The sequence below is a fragment of the Parambassis ranga genome, chromosome 19, assembly GCF_900634625.1.
Source record: "Parambassis ranga chromosome 19, fParRan2.1, whole genome shotgun sequence".
In the NCBI taxonomy this organism is placed as follows: Eukaryota; Metazoa; Chordata; class Actinopteri; family Ambassidae; genus Parambassis; species Parambassis ranga.
Window position 1 is genome coordinate 67,455 of NC_041039.1, and position 17,872 is coordinate 85,326.

Below are 17,872 nucleotides of genomic sequence, written 5' to 3' on the forward strand. Positions count from 1 at the left end.
TGTCTGAGTTGGCTGTAAACGAGCCAGTATACAATGCAGTCAATAAGAAATGGGACACAAAGAATAAAACAGAGAGGGAGACAAAGACAAAACATCGGGCACACAGAGGCAGAGAATCTGTGTCAGAAGTGAAGGACAAAGATATCTTGCTGCTTGGAGACGGCGCTATCAGTGACGTCAAGAATGAAAGAATGCTCACATGCAGCTATCCGAGTGCCACGGTCACTGATATAACAGGACTTCTCCCTCAGGTTATGTCAAACCACCCAGGAGTCAAACAGATCATTCTGCATGTGGGTGCAGTTGACACCAACAGGGGCGAATCAGAACTGCTGAAAAAAGATTTCTCTAAACTTTTAGAGATACTCAACAAACTGGAAGTCCAATCATTTATCAGCGGGCCGCTCCCAAACATTGATAGAAGGATAAATAAATTCAGTCGCCTGCTTGCACTGAATACTTGGCTGTCTAAGACCTGTGAGACACATGCTGTGACCTTCATCGATAACTTCAACCTGTTCTGGGAACGTGATGACCTGTTCAAAGGAAGAGGCCCTCATCTGAATGGACGTGGACTGAGGCGGCTAACCGATAATCTACTCCACTCCGTGAGACACCAAAACGCCTCCGACCCCCCCTGGGCCCGACCTAAGGCTCCACTGCAAAGTGAATACCAGCTGCAGGGGGACAACAGCAGGACCGCTTCACCGGATCTCCCCACCTCACCTCCGCTACAGCCCTTCACCCCCTCAGCTGCATCCTCTTCCAACTCCTCAATATCCATCTCCCCCCCTGCTTCACCTCTTGGGTTCCCAAGTCACATGGAGAGTTTGGTGAAGTCTGGGATCAAAATGGTCCCCCTCACCCCCAATCTAGCCAGATCAAGAGTCCTATCCTCAACACTGCAACATCCACCAGCATCCCCCCAGACTCCTCCCTCAAGGCCCCCAAGATGCAGTATCTCCCCTCCGTCCTCCCCCCAGATTATGCAGCTGAGGTCAACCCAACCCACCCCTCCCTCTTCCACTCCCCTAAGCACACCATCTAAGCCTCCCCGGCCACCATCCAGACCACTGGCCACTAAGGCCTTTAACAGCACCAAGATTGCAATCAGGGACTAGGACACCCAGGGCTTCTGCTGTTTGAGGACTTGTACCCATAATAATCCCACTACCAACCTGAGGCCCAGGGAGAGAGCACTCTCTCACAGCGCAGACTCATCAATTCATGTTTTGATAAGTAAAAGGAAAAGAAAGCCCCATCATCCAAGAAATGTATTATCAAATTTAAAATTTATTCAATGTCAGCCACAGTCTGTCCCCAAACATAGACAGGACACAGGTTTTAATACATTAAATTTAGCTCTCTTAAATGTTAGGTCTTTGGCAGGCAAATCGTTCTTAATTAATGATTTTATTCAAAAGCACCATCTGGATTTTATGTTTTTAACTGAAACTTGGTTGGGGCAAGACAATAGTGCAGCAGTTCTTATTGAGTCTACTCCTCCTAACTTTGGTTTCATGAGTGAAGCAAGATTGCACAAGAAAGGAGGAGGAGTCGCCATCTTGTTTAATGACTGCCTCCAGTGCAAAAAGGTATCCTATGGAAAGTTTGACTCTTTTGAATATGTTGCTCTTCAGCTAAAATCCTCCTGTCAAGCAACCTTTGCAGTTATTTACAAAACCCCGAAATACAATGCAAAGTTCTTTGATGAGTTTGCCAAACTATTGTCTATTATGTGCATTGACTTTGATTGTGTTGTCTTAGTGGGTGACTTTAACATTCATGTTGATAATCCTAATGATGGAAGTGCCAAAGAACTCTTTAACATCCTGGATAGCTTTGGGCTGTCACAGCATGTAACAGACTCAACACATAACAAGGGACATATACTGGATCTAGTTATTTCAAAAGGTCTGAACATCTCTGAGGTTGTGGTGACCGATGTTGCTCTTTCTGATCACTACTGTGTTGCATTTAAAACGACCAACCCTGCTAATCCCATCAAGGTAGAAGGAAAGGTGATCAGAAAGCGTCATTAATGATAACACCTGTGCACTGTTCACACAGGCTTTTGTACCATCACCAACCCTGCCCACAGCTCCTGTTGACGACCTTGTAAACAGTTTCAGTTCCAAAGTTGTGACTGTTATTGATTCAATTGCCCCAATCAGAACCAAAGTTCTGTCAGGAAGGAAAAAGTCACCTTGGAGAAATGCCACACTGGTTAAAGCTCAAAAAAGAGTCTGCAGACAGGCAGAACGCAGATGGAGAAAAACTAAACTCCAGGTTCATTATAACATTTACAAAGAGAGCCTACAGAACTACAACCAGGAACTGAAAAATGCAAGACAATCCTATTTTTCAGAGATCATCGATAGGAACAGCAACAATGCTCGCACATTGTTCTCTGTTATAGACAGACTGACAAACCCAGGAGTATCAGTCCCACCTGAACTGCTGTCTAAAAAGTCATGCAATGACTTTGCATCTTTTTTCACAGATAAAGTGTTAAAAATAAGACAAACAGTCTGTAGCTCTAGCTCTGGCAAAACCATAATGTCACTTGTGCCTTCTCATCCACCAGTTAAGCTGGCACATTTTAACCTTCTAGATAATACAGCACTGACAGAAACTGTTAAACAGTTAAAACCCACAACATGCTCACTTGACAATCTGCCTACACATTTTCTTAAAAACGTTTTTAACTGCATATCGTCAGATGTGTTGCAGATAGTTAACAGCTCTCTTCAGTCAGGGCAGTTTCCCCAGGCCCTGAAAAGTGCAGTAATCAAACCTCTGCTCAAAAAATCAAATCTGGATGCTTCAGCAATAAATAACTACAGGCCAATATCTAACCTTCCTTTTCTGGGAAAGGTCATTGAAAAGGCTGTTTTTCAACAAATTCATGCATTTTTGGTGCAAAACAATCTTTTCAATGAATTTCAGTCTGGATTTCGAGCACACCACAGCACTGAGACTGCACTTATTAAGGTCTTAAATGACATACATCAGAATAATGATGCATCCAAAGTCTCTGTCTTAGTGCTGCTGGACCTTAGTGCTGCATTTGATACAGTTGATCACAACATACTGCTCGACAGGCTGGAGCAGTGGGTGGGATTTACTGGCACTGTGTTAAACTGGTTCAAATCTTACTTACATGATAGGGACTACTTTGTGTCAATTGGTAACTATGAGTCTGACCGAACTAAAATCACATGCGGGGTTCCTCAAGGGTCCATTCTTGGACCACTTCTGTTCAACAACTACATGCTGCCCCTAGCTCAGATCATAGAACAGCACAACATCTACCACACCTATGCAGATGACACACAGCTTTATATATCAGTGTCATCACATGACTACAGTCCCTTACACTCACTAAGTAAGTGTACTCAACAAATCAATGAGTGGATGAGCCAGAACTTTCTCCAGCTCAATGCTGACAAAACAGAGATGATCATTTTTGGCCCCAAAAATGAAAGAGCTAAGATCAGTGCTTACCTTGACTCCATGTCACTGAAGGTCACAAACCAAGCCAGAAATCTTGGTGTAATACTCGACTCAGACCTGAACTTTAACACCCATGTAAAAGCCATTACTAAGTCTGCCTATTACCACCTGAAAAACATTGCTAGGATCAAGGGCTTTCTGTCCAAACAAGACACAGAAAAACGTATTCATGCATTTATTTTCAGTAGACTAGATTATTGTAACGGCGTCCTCACAGGTCTTAGCAAAAAATCAGTCAGGCAGCTGCAGCTGGTCCAAAATGCTGCTGCTAGAGTTCTGAGTAACACCAGGAAAATGGACCACATCACACCGGTCCTCAAATCACTGCACTGGCTTCCTGTGAGTCAAAGGATACATTTCAAAACTTTACTCCTGGTCTACAAAGCACTGAATGGTCTTGGACCAAAATACATCCTGGACTTATTGGTTCCCTATGAACCATCCAGACGCTTGAGATCATCAGGGACAGGCCTACTGTGTGTACCCAGGGTCAGAACCAGACAGAGTGAAGCAGGATTCAGTTACTCTGCCCCTCACCTGTGGAACAGCCTTCCTGAACACCTGAGGTCTGCTCAGACAGTCACTTCATTTAAGTCAGGCCTGAAAACCCATTTGTTTACTGCAGCGTTCTCCTAATTTCTTGACTGCACTCTTCTCATTTAATCATCCTGATTTTATTTGATGTTTTTATGATTTTATGATTTTATTTTATGATTTTAATTTCCTTCTTAATTTAATGTTTTAATATGTTTTTATTCTGTGATTGCATCTTATGTAAAGCACTCTGAATTGCCTTGTGTATGAATGGTGCTATATAAATAAAGCTTGCCTTGCCTTAATATAACAAGACGGAGTTGATTCATTTAAAGCAACATATTCTTCATCCTGAAACCAAGTCTCAGTGAGACAAATTCTATCAGTGTGATGATCATTAATTAAATCATTGAGTGACTTAGAGTGGAGGGATCGTATGTAAAACAATCCACACCTGAGTGTTCTGTTACCTTGTTCTATGTGTTTGTGTGTATTTTTATGAGGTTATTATGATTAATATATCTTAACTTGTTTGCTTGAGGAACTGTGGGAGGACGTGTGACCGACACCACTTCAATAACATTATTAAGCTTAGTGTTTCTATGTGTAGTTGTATTTAATATGTTTTTAACTGAGGGCGGCAGTTTTCCAGAAGCAGCAGAGAGGTGTGTAGGACAGCGACTGCCTCCTGGCCTCGACCCTGGGTTGTCAGGTTGGTCTAACAAAATTGGCTATGTTGCTAGAAATCAGAGCTGCACCACCCTGGGTGGGATGGATGCCGTCTCTCCTAATAATACCAGGTTTCCCCCATAAAGTTTCCCAGTTATCTATAAAGGCCACGTTGTTTTCTGGACACACCATGACAGCCAGCGACGGAGCGAGGGACATGCGGCTAAACATGTCATCACTGGTCAGATTCGGGAGGAGACCAGAGAACGCTATGGAGTCCGACATGGTTTTAGCTAAATTACACACCGACTCAATATTAACTTTAGTGACCTCTGACTGGCGAAGCCGGGTGTCATTAACACCGATGTGAATTATAATCCTACTGTATTTATGCTTATGTCTCGCTAGCAGCTTCAGGCTACCCTCTATGTCGCTTAACTATAGCCGCTGGTGTCGGCTTTACATGCCGCAAAACAAAGTCGCCAATAACCAGGGTTGGCTTCTCAGTGGGTGTGTCGCTGAGTGGGGAAAAACAGCTTCCTTCGAACCGCCACCCAACCTCTCTGACTTTTCGGCTGCTCAGGGGCTGCCGGGGGGCGGCTAACATCAGCTAAGGCAGGCCGGTCCGCACAGGCTAACTGCTGCTGGCTAGCTGCTGCGGCTACAGGTCTATTATCTAACATGCGGAGCCGACTCTCTAACTCGCTTAGTCTCGCCTCCAAGATTGTGAATAAGCTACACTTTTTGCACACCTCACGCTCACTAAAGGAGGCAGAGGAATAGCTAAACATGTCACACACCATGCAGTGGGCAGGAGAGGGAGATGCAGAGTGAGAGCGAGTGGAAGAAGCCATGCTAATCGCTAATGCTAACCGCTAAGTTACGGTAAGCCTCGCTACAGTGGTAAACGAGAAGGGAACCCAGAGACTGGTGCACTTAACTCTAACACTAAGGTGCTTGTGTATTACCACAATAAAAGCAAACACAATATGTCTAATGCAGAAAGTCCGTAGCACCAACAGTGCACACCAAGTGAACAAACAGGACAGTGTCGAAACAGGAAGGAAGCTAACAGTAACAACAATGGTGTGTGAGAACTCATTGGGTTGTACTATGGTCTGAGGCCAACTGCTCGCACAATGTCTGGGCTACAGATATGGTCATTGTTTGCAATATGACCAGAATAATACCTGTTGTAACAAAAACAGCAAGCCCACTGAAGGTAACAAAGAACCGAAGGTGACATTTAAAACATGTCACCCACACTGATATTCTTCTTATGTATTTTTTCAGACCGCAGTGATGTGAATTTATGAACCTGGCAGCTACAACTAAAGAAAACGTGCAACCAACACAATATAACATCGGCACTGATGTTATACAGGGTACTGTGAACCTCTATTGATCTTGCTGTACATTTCAATCATCCCCACTTAAGTGTGTCTTCCACACTAATTTTCTTTCTGTTTCAGAACTACCCAGATGATGTTGGCAACAGCAAGCAACCATGTAACACCTAATGTCTGAATGAATAACATGAATAACAGAACAACACTTACAATACTTTTTTTAACCTGTATATATTTGTATATATTGCTGTGCAATAAAAACATTTTTTTTACTTCATCGTTTTCTTCTACAATTGACATCACAATTTTCTGCCATTACATATACACTTCTCCCTCAATTGATTCTTTTCCTTATTGCAAAGGCATAAGCAGTACCAAAAAAATCATATCTCATAAAATCCTTCACAATATGTAACCTTAACCATGTGAAAAAAAATCGAAACAGCACTCTATATTGCAAATGGTAACTGATCTGCACTAAACCTTCACACATTTCAATCATCAATGGGCAAAGATTTACAAATATCCTATCTTCTCTTGCTTTTGCAGCCTTGCAAATATTTAAACATATAAATAAACATTTTGATTCAATCGCACAGCATTACTATTCTGCCCTCTAAAAACCTTTTAATCTCTGTGCAACTTCCACCACCTCTGCACAACTTCCATCATCTCCTACTGCCTGCCTCATGGACCTCTGTAATTGGAACTCTCCTAATTTTCCTCAAATTCAGCATGCTCATGGTTGTGGCCTTCAAGCTACTGCTCAAGAAGGTTGGAGATCTGTCAATCCCCATCAGTGTGCTACCAATGTGTTATATTATATAATTACATAATTTACATAATAATGGTACATAAAGATGTTGATGGGGTTAGGCATTACTACTAGGAACAGTAGGTACAGATGGTCAGGCTATGGTGTTGTTACCTACAAAAATATAAATTACCTGTACCTTGTGATGCTGTTGAGCAGTGAGGCAGCAATTTCACAAACAAGCCAGCCATTTGGAGGCAGAACAGGGGTGAGGCCAAAGCATCAAAGGTGGCTAGATCCCTAAAATATATTTCTGAGCTTAGCAGGCAGCTTGCCAGCTTGCTTGTTAATTTCCCAGGAACCGAATAAGGATGTTGCTCTGATCCTTTAGTGGCATAAAATATTCCTTAAATATGTACATGCATAATAAAGTAAAACAAAAATGATCTAACCTAATCTTGCTGTGTCTTTTGAACAGGAAACAATGAGGGAAGCAGGGAGGAGGCATGGGCTCCAGCCCTAAGGAGGCGTCCTGTAGCTCGGAGGAGCAAGAGTGTCCTGCGGCCCTCCTGTTGCACTCTGGGACGCTCCTACTAAGATGTCCCTCAGCAGTGGCCCTGAATGCGGGAAAGGTGTGGACTCCAACGCAGTGGACACGTACATGGACAGTGGTGATGAGTGGGATATCGGCGTTGGCAATCTGATTATTGACCTTGAAGCTGACTTAGAGAAGGACAAACTAGAGATGTCAAGCAGTAAAGAGGGAGGGGGTGTGGTCACCACACCCAGTGCTGTAGCTGCTTTACCTAATAATATAAAGTTTGTTAGTCCTGTAGCCACCTCACAAGGCAAAGAGAGTAAATCCAAATCAAAACGTAGTAAAAATCCTAAGGAGAGCATTAAGGCACTTGTCTCAGATGTAACTAAGAAGGAGGTTCGGGTCGGGGGTCGGGTCCCCAGTGAGCTGCAATCCCAGAACCCTAGCTGTACCCCAACTAAAGGAACTGATAAGTCTAGCAAACCGTGCCGTATCCTCTCTGCTGTGAAAAAGGATAAGGATGGGGTGTCTGGGAAAACTAAGGAGAAAATTGAGATTGTGGTCAACACTGAGAAAGAGTCAGGGGCCCCTGTTTTGCCATTAGGGATCCCTTGCAGCAATCCATTTGAGATCCCACAAAACCCTGAGTTAGCTTCAGCTGAGCGGCTTGGTAATTTGACTTTAGACTCTGCAGGGATTGGCCAAGATGTTGTCATGACAACAGAACAGGAGGAGGTGGAAAGCAGTGACTGCCGGAATCTGAAGAAAATGGTCAGTGATGAGAAGGTAAGAGGGTGTGAATTATATTTTGTAATGTGCAGCAATCTTGTTGGTGCAGTATGTTCATTGTTGAAATTATTTAGATCTGCCTTTTAGGGTAATAGTTGCGCACTCACATCTCTCGCCCATGCCCCTGTGCAGGTGCTATTGATAGGCAGAAGACGCAAGCTAGAGTGTCTCTTTTTGTCTGCACTCTTGATAGCTTGTGGAAAAATCTCAGACTCATGCAGCAAAGTCTTCTTAGTCTTGGTGGTGTTGAGCACCAGGTTATTTTATGCGACCCACCCTGCTTCATTTTGTATGCAGACTCATCGCCCCAGAGATAAGCCCCATCGGCAAACTTGATATGATGCCTAGAAATTTGGAGGTTATAGAAGAAAAATTTAAATGGTAAATTTCTTACGTAGTGACTTGGTCTACCACAAAAGCTTTAATTAAAGTTACACTGTAAGGCTGGGGCATTACTTTAAACTTGAGCCTTCACCAGTGAAGAGGAAGGGGGTTGCTTTGCTTCTTTAAAGATGCATCCTCAAAATTCATGCTAAAAGTTTAGCCCCTATAAACATTTTCACATTTGAGCAGCATTGTGATAGCATGGCCAAATGACCACAGAGCCTTATGAAAAGTGATTTCAGTCACGGTAAGCCCTACATACACAAATTTTGGTACACAGATGAGAAAAAAGACTCCCTTACCCCCATGCAACTGCAATACTTATGCATAGCCTTGTCGCCTCCCACCTTGATTATAGTAATTCCCTCCTTTTTGGTCTTACTCACATTAAGCTTCAACTGTTTCAGAGTTCTGCAGAACTCTGAAACAGATCATCACAAAACAGATCATCACAAAACCCCCTCCACTTATCAACATCAACTCTGTGTTAAAGCAGCTCCACTGGCTGCCAGTCAAGTCTCGCATTGATTACAAGAAACTCTACACATTCATGGAAATCCACAACCTCGACCTCCTTACCTGCCTGACCTTGACCACATTGTCATCCCCTCTCATTCCATTAGATCTGCCTCCCCTCTCCAACCCACTGTCCCATCTGTCCGTCTCGCCACCATGGGGTTTGGGACTTTCAGTCACTCTGCTCCCTGGCTCTGGAACACTTTATCACTTGACATCAGAAATATTGATTCTCTCCCTCATTTTAGATCCAGACTCAAGACTCACCTGCTTAAAATTGCTTCTCCTACTAAACCTCAATGTGCAAAGTCCCTTTCTTTCCTTTAAATGTTTTAATCTCTTGATATTGTTTTTATTTTGTCTATTTCTTTGTTTTATTTATTGTGCAGCGTTCTTCAGTGTCGAGAAGGCGCCTTCAAATAAAAAGTATTATTAATATTTTTCACATGTGGGACATCTCATAACAACACAAGATAACGAAAACAAAAAGTAAGGAAGTCACAGTATCTTGCAGACAAATTACAAATGCTGGCAACATGGAGAAAGGAGTGATGAGATTAACATCTTAACCACTAGGACAGGGGTCGGGAACCTTTTTGGCTGAGAGAGCCATGAACACCGGATATTTTTAAATGTAATTCCGTAAGAGCCATACAATATGTTTAAAACTAAAAATAAAAGTAAATGTGTGCATTTAATGTAATTTTATGTAATTTCAACACTTTTAAAGTACAATAAGTCTCTGAATTCTTTTTAATAACATTGTTATGCTGTTGCTAATCAATGATGAGTATTTCTTACCATTAATGCGACTTCTGGCACTGCATGGTTTTGCTGATGGCTTTGTAATCTGGTTGATAAGTGGTGAGATTAAGCTTCATGCAGGTGTTGAGACTTCCATCCGTTAAACGTGATCGTCTTAATGTTCTTTAGATGTGAGAAAGACTGCTCACATATATACGTAGAGCCAAACATTGTCAGTACAGCAATACTCACACGCTGCAGTGCGTGGTATGTGACGGGAAGCGCGTCCCATGTTTTGACAATCAGCTGGTCTGCGGGTTGAAGTTTTTTCATTTCTGACTACTTGTGTTGGCTCACTAACTCTGCTTGCTGTCGGGCAAGTCTTTCCAAATTCACATTCAGTGACTTGAACTTATTCACCCACATGTCTGAGGCCTTCAGGTCAGCAGCTTGTTGCTCAAAATCTCTGACGGAGACACCGGGGATGTAACTCAGGTCAGCGCTGTCCACTGCACACTCGTGTGGATGGGTTATGAACTTAAAAAGACGAGTGCGCTCGCGAAATTGTCCAAAGCGTGCTTTGAAGGACTGCAGGAGATTAGATGTGAAGCCTGCTAGCTGCTGAAGATCAAGATGTTGAGCAGGGTCACTTGCTGTGCATGCATCTTTAAACTCTCCCAGTTTTTCAAAGTGTAGTAAACGACCTGTTTCAATGTCGGCGATGAAGAGTTCTAGCTTGTTTTCAAATGCAAACACTGCTTGTTGCAGGGATAAGATTGTATTTCCAACGCCTTGCATTTTCACATTGAGCTGGTTTAGATGTTCAGTCATGTCCACGAGATAGTAGAACTTCAAGAGCCACGCAGTGTCAGCTAACTCGGGATGCTCGACATTTTTCATTTCAAGAAAAGTCCGGATTTCGCTCAGACAAGCCGCAAAACCTTGACAACAAACGCACGTTGCTGTGCAGAAGCAGACCAGGATGATTATTCCCAACTTCATCCAGCAGTGTTTTAAACTGGTGATCATTTAAAGATCGGGCAACAATAAAGTTGACCACCGAACTACCAGCGACATCACTTCACCAAGCTGCTCCCCACACATCTGAGCACAAAGCGCCTCCTGATGTAGAATGCAGTGAAAACTTAGGATTCATCTCTTTTCATGTTCACGAAGAAGCGTTACGAATCCTCTGTTTTCCCCCACCATGCACGGAGCACCATCAGTGCACACCGAAACAAGTTTATCCATCAGTAGATTTTTTTCTTTAGCGAACTCAGTGAAGGACTTCAATAAATCCTCCCCTCTTGTTGTCCCTTTCATAGGCAAAACAGCAAGACTTTCCTCATGTAGTGTGTCACCGACAACATCCCTTGCAATCACGCTGAACTGGGATAAATTGCTTACGTCTGTTGACTCGTCCAAAGCGAGAGAGAAAAGCGGTGCCGCATTTATATCCTTCACTTGCATTGCCTCAATTTGATTTGACATCATGATGGTACGATCATGAACAGTTCTTGCCGACAGAGGCATGTCTTTTATCCGTTTAATTATCTTGTCTTTATTCGAAAAGTCATCAAAAAGTTCATTGGCAACATCAAGCATGAATGCTTTGGCATACTCCCCATCTGTGAATGGCTTTCCATTTTTCACAATTGCTAAAGCGGCAACAAAGCTAGCCGAATTCCAGTCACCTTGTTGGGTCCATACACGGAGTTGCTGCTGACTAGCTTGAACTCTTGATAGTAGCTCTTGACATGCTTTCTTCCTGCTGTCCCCCGCAGGATATTTAGATGCAAATGTAGTATGGCGTGTGTCGAAGTGCCGCTTTATATTTGACCGACATACAGACACACTGCAGAACCTGCTCTCTCCACAAAGGCAAATTCCTCTGTCCATTCCTGCTGAAAAGTACGATACTCTTCGTCTTTTTTTCTTTTAGTCAACTTCTCAAAAGGGTTTCTAAAATTAGTTAGCTGACAACCCGATTAAAACAAGGGAAATTTACATCCTGATCTCACGACAGGACCCTTTTTGCACATGCGCATATCAGCCGCTATTTTCGACAGCAAAATACGGCAACCCCACTTGAACAGCATCTCTGCCTCATCTGCGTTGCCTATGCGAATTATAGATAAATAGACACAACGACATGTTTGTTTGCCACTTTCCCACTAAAATTACTGCGAACCGGCCTTCTGGTCACCGGTTCACGCATGCGCAAAGGATTTGACAGCGAGCCACATGCAGCCATCAAAAGAGCCACATCTGGCTCGCGAGCCATAGGTTCCCGACCTCTGCACTAGGAGATAAAGTACTCTCTACAGACATTAATAAATTAGGCAGAATCTGGCAATCCCTTAGCAGATAGACTAAGAGATTGTCAATCAATAGACAGTCAATGTTTGGATTATTTTTATTATTCTCCATACATCTGTTATCTGCCATCAAGTTTAATTAGACCTAGTTGTGATAAATGTAACTTCTTTGTTATTGTGATCTGCATTTAAAGCTGTGTTCTGGCACTTATGGGATGTTGCAGGGCTGTTAAAACAATCTTGTTTATACAGTATTCATGTAAAATGTAACTTAGGTTTACTTAAGTGGATTACAGCATTTTGTCATGTAAATCTGCTGGCCAAATGTTGTAAAATGGCAAAAAAAATAAATCAATCGACCTTCAGGACCAGTGTTATTTATAGGTGAGTAATCTCCAAAATACAAGTCTGAATTAAAGCTGCAAGCAGCGATAACGGGCCCTCGCAGCCCTTGCGGTCCGTGGGACTCACAGCCGCCGCTTCTCCTGTCGCCCCACGACCTCTCTTCCAGGTGTACTGGCATGAGCTGTGGTCTGCAGGGCAGCGCCACGGCCAGACCGTGTGACGAAGTGCTGCGTTTTTGATAACTTTTGGTCCCTAATGCCTTAAGAGTAACCACACCAAGTTTCAGGTGGATTGGACAAATCCCCTAGGAGGAGTTCACAAAAGTGCGGGGAGTGATAATTGCAAAATGCAGCAGTTTTTTCAAAATGGCAGAATTCCTGTGCGTTTTAGAGGATACCTCTAAGAGACTTTTTTTTATTGTCTACAGGTGATACATATGCGTACTAATTTTCGTGTCTGTAGGTCAAACGGGGAAGCAGATCTCATTCTAGGGGGTGCTGCTGAGCCATGTGGCCACGCCCACATATGACGATAAGGTGATATGAAAATACATCAGTGTACCGAGTTTCAAGTCTGTAGCAGTTCTGGTGAATATTTTAACACTGCAGAGCCATGCGGCCATGCCCGCCAATGGTGACAGTGGTAAGTCGCGATTTTCTTCAGGGGAAAATTTTGTGCTAAATTTTTGATGAGTTTTTGAGCACGTTCAGGGGTAAAATTTAAGATATCGTGGGCGGAAGAACAATCAAGTATAATAAACGCTTGCGTTTCAATAGGACTCTCACACGTTTCATGCTCGGGCCCTAATAACATCATTTTTCTGATGTGAAAGTGTTTTATTTAAATTTTTGGGTTCTACTGATGGTCTCTACAGACAGTTTTTGCTGCCCTGATTCTCAGGTTTCTTCTGTAACCAAGATATGTAAACAGGTTACAGTTTTTTCCCCTTAATTTTTCTTGTGTTCATTTAGAACTTGACTTGACAGTTCTACTCTTTTGTCTGTCTCCATCCAGACAGAGTCTCCAAACCCCACCTCTGCTCCGCATCCCCTCCACCTGCTCAGCCCCATTGCCAACAACTACAACATCTCATCCCCCTGTGAGCAAATCATGGTTCATACACGGTCGGTTGCAGTGAACACAGCTGATGCAGCACTGGCGACTGAGCCAGAGTGTTTGGGACCCTGTGAACCTGGCACCAGCGTCAGCTTGGAGGGAATCGTGTGGCAGGAGACTGAGGATGGTAAGAACAATGACAGCTTTCTAACCTTTATTCTGTTCTACAGTGTTGGTTGAATCATCATTAGATAATTTGCAGAAGTGTAATCAGTTTTTTTTATTTATAACTGGATGTGATAATAGAATTTTTTGCAATGCTAACAAGCATTGAACAAGCATTGAACAAAAGTCTCTTGGAGGTACCTTGTAAAATTTACAGGATGTCCGCCATTTTGAAAAACCTGCGCCATTCCTAATCGAAGAATTTCCCCATTGGGCAATTTTTGGACTCCCTCTTAAGCCCACAAGGACCAAAACTTATCAAAAGTGCAGAGCTTTATCACACGCTCTGCCCATGGTTCCGCCACGAGGTTGACCCTTTGCCAAAGCACAGGAAATAGATGTTTTTGTGGCTGTATCTCCCACATACTTCATCCTATGTGGATGAAACTTTACAGCTATGTTGAACATCTGACTCTGCACAGATTGATACACTGCTATGCTACAGTCACTGCACCACCTACTGGCCGGAGGACCTGTCTTTTGTATATGTGTGTTTTGCCCGTGCAGGTGGCAGCTGCAAGTCCCGCGGACCGCAAGGAGTGCGAGGGCCCATCATCGCTGCTTGCAGCTTTAATTATTATTATTATTATTAATTATATTAATATTAATGTTGATATTTATATTATTATTTTGAGTAGTGGTAGGCCTATTACGATGGCTTATCTGAGCATATTCAATGGAGTTAAGTCAAACTAACCAGCATGTCATGAGCAACAGAGAGCCAATAAACACGCACTTTCTACCTGCTGGTGGGAGTGGGCTCACCTGTATGTGCGCACATGTGTCTGCATGTGTTTGTGTACACACACGTTTGTGTGTGTGTATGTGCATCAGGCCGCTGTGTGCAGACAGCTGCAGTAATTTTTAAAAAATCCACCACGTAGACAGAAACCACATATAAGAAATTCATAGCAGAGCTGGCACAAGAGGACTGGGCAAGAGAACTAATGGGTGGCGCTGCCACAAGTGCCGCCAGTAAGAAGGCTGAGAACTTTACTCGTGCAACGCGGACTCTCTCTGATAGCACGTTGTATACATAAGCATGTGTAGTCTCGTGGTGAATTGTGTCAAAGTGCTGACCCGGTGTTGTGTGCCTTCAGAGCCGCTGCGATGCACCGGAGTAATGCTTTTTGTCATCCAGTCTCTTTGGCAGGGAGGGAGAGAGAAACAGAGAGGAAAGCAAATGTAATTTGTCGCAGCCGAAAAACATATCGAGCCCATTTAAAGTTATTGTGCAATTAATTGATTTATTGCTTATCGCGAAAGGCCTATATGTGTAGTTTAATATTTTGTGCTTTTCTGTAGGTATGCTGGTTGTAAACGTCACCTGGAGGAACAAGACCTATGTGGGAACCCTACTGGACTGCACGAGGCATGACTGGGCTCCACCCAGGTATATTTAACACTCACAGTACAATAAATTACTGTCACATGAGCTAATAGCTGGGATAGGCTCCACTTATACTCAGGAGAAAGCAGGTTCAAAAGATGGATGGGTGATTGGCTGACAAGAGCTACAATAGTCCCTGATTCTAGAGCTAAAACAGATAAATCAGCTAACAGAAAATTAATCTGGGATTATGTTATTATGTCTGTGAATACTCTCATTGATCCAGGTCATAGTAATTTCTATATTCTATATCTATCAAATCGAGGCGACTGGACTCAAGGATTTTTAAGTTGTTGAAACTTTAGAGGTATAATGTAGCTGTAAAGCTGTGGGAAGGAGTAGTGGAAGCTAAGCTAAGAAATGAAGTGGATATTTGTGAGCAGTAGTATGGCTTCATGCCCAGAAAGCAGTAATGATACAATTTTTACTTTGATATTATTAACGAATAAATACAGAGATGGTCAGAAGGAGTTGCATTTTGTCTTTGTGAATTTAAATTTGTGTATGACACAGTGCCAAGAGAGGAGCTATGGTACTGTATGAGGAAGTCAGGTGTGGCAGAGAAGTACATCATAGTAAGTATGAGAGATGTATGACTGTAGTGAGATGTGCTGCTGGTCAGACAGAAGTTCAAGGAGGAGGTGGGGCTACATTAAAGATCTGCTTTGAGTCCCTTCTTTTTTCTTTTTGCTACCATGATGGACAGGTTGACAGATGAGGTCAGACAGGAATCTCCATAGACAATGATGTTTGCGGATACCATTGTGATCTGTAGTGAGAGCAGAGACCAGGTGGAGAAATGCCTGGAGAAGATAAGTTAACCGTAGTATGAAAGAATAAATGTGTGTGAACAAAAGGGAGGGAAGTGGAACAATGAGATTACAAAGGTGGAGGTCAAAAAGTTGCAGGAGTTTAAGTACTTACGGTTCAAAAGTTCAGTGTGGGAGATGAGTACAGGCAAGTTGGAGTGGGCAGAGAAAAGTGTCAGGAGTGTTATGTGACAGAAGAGTGTCAGCAAGAATCAGAGGAAAGGTGTACAAGACCAGTGGTGAGAGCAGCTATGCCACGTGGTTTAAAGACTGTAGCAGGGATGACATGAAGTTAGTTGGTATGAGTGAAGAGGATCCAGAGGACAGAGGTGGAAATGGGTAATTCGCTGCGGCGAACATATGACAATAGAAGACGAAGGAATATCAGTTATTTATTCTCTGAATACCATGCAGTATGGGGGATGTTATAAACTCCTGTCATATTTTTTAGTCTGTGTGAGCACTTTAATATAAAGTCCTCTACCTCTATGAAATGAGCAAATATGGCTAGAATCAATGCAAGAGAACTACATAGGCTAAAGAACTTTATATTAATGTAGTTCATGTAGCAATAAGTAAGTAAATATATCAGATCATATCAGTAAATAATTCACTCATAAGTTGAATTTCTTTGGTTATTGATTTTACAGAAAAATGGAAAGAAACTTCAATCAGTAGGTACCATATTTCTCTAAATTTCTACATATGCTACACATTTTGTAGATAGCCTGCATATATGCCCAATATTTTGTATTTTCAATACATGCTGATCAGAAGTAAGACAGTCATGGTTTACTAGTTGCACTGAGGATGACAGTATTTTTGTTTTTGATGTTTTGAGAAATGCAGAATGAAGTTGTGGGGTGAAATTTGTTGATCTGGATAGATTTTCATGAGGCAATCGAAATCTGACCACTGTTCCTGTCTGGAGTAAAAAGTGTTTTTAAAAAATAGTATTTTAGATTACAGGCAGCTCCTTATTTTTTTGGCTGTGTACGGACACACACACATTTCTTTGACACAGCTCCTTTAGGTGATCAGTAAGTGTTTTTTTCTTCTTTTTTTGACTGTTCACATTTTTGAGATGTCTTTGGGCATGCTGTCTTCTAACATGCTGTGACACAACAATTTCTGGGCTGCTTGAGAGCTGCATTTACCACTATAAGCAAAAGGTTTGTGTCTGCTGGGTAAATTTTGAACCACTCTATTCGCATTTTCACTTGCTGTCATGTAGTATATGGCATTTATTTGGTGTCAGATGTGGCGTGCACATTATACAGTGCACAGAACAGTATTGTGAGCAGAATACAGCCCACACAATGGGTTTTGTGAGCAAAAATCCCTCCTCAAGAGCGCAAATGTGACCTGCAACCACACAAGACCTCCTGCATGCTCACAGTGTCTCTCTACGCTTGAAGTGCCAAAAAATCAGTCACTCCCAGAGATTGGGTGTGGTATATAAAAGATGGACGTAGACATCGTGATGTCATTCATTGTTTTGTGAACTGCTGTTTTGAAGTCTTGATTTCATTACTTCCTGGTCTCCACCTTGACATTTTGGAGCCAGAAGTGACCACAAGAGGGCGGAGCTGGGGAAGCAGCGAGAGCGGATCTGAATGAGAAGATGAGGACGTTATACCAGCCCACCTACACTGGCTGCTATCTAAGCTAATGGTACGTGTCCACGTATGCGTTCCTCAGCATTGCACACATGACTGGCTTTCGACTAAAGAGTGACAATTAGAATTAACAGACCGACAAATCAGCAGTGCTCGTCCTAGTTGCATCTGTTTGACCAAATGCTTTTATGGTGAGCTGTTTGCTCCTATATTTCAAACCACAGCAATATGGCAGCTCATTTTAAAATATTTGGCTAGACTATTATGAGGTGTGCTGGACACTTGAGAATCAGCTATATGCAAATGTAGCAGCCTGT

General features: G+C 42.7%; 1 protein-coding gene across 7 annotated transcripts in view; it reads left to right on the forward strand.

Annotated features, from left to right (window-relative positions):
- Positions 1-17,872, forward strand: part of LOC114452708 (zinc finger protein 609-like) — a 46,730-nt gene that overhangs the window by 9,347 nt on the left and 19,511 nt on the right. For 4 of the 7 annotated variants that reach the window (XM_028432208.1, XM_028432209.1, XM_028432207.1 and 1 more), the window contains 3 exons: positions 7,301-8,146; positions 13,471-13,699; positions 15,043-15,130. In XM_028432208.1, the coding sequence (XP_028288009.1) occupies positions 7,421-8,146; positions 13,471-13,699; positions 15,043-15,130 (1,043 nt within the window). In that variant the 5' untranslated portion in view covers positions 7,301-7,420. Of the gene's footprint in view, positions 1-6,012; positions 6,105-7,300; positions 8,147-13,470; positions 13,700-15,042; positions 15,131-17,872 lie in introns of all 7 variants that reach the window. The other 3 variants (XM_028432212.1, XM_028432213.1, XM_028432211.1) reach the window with 2 other exon arrangements.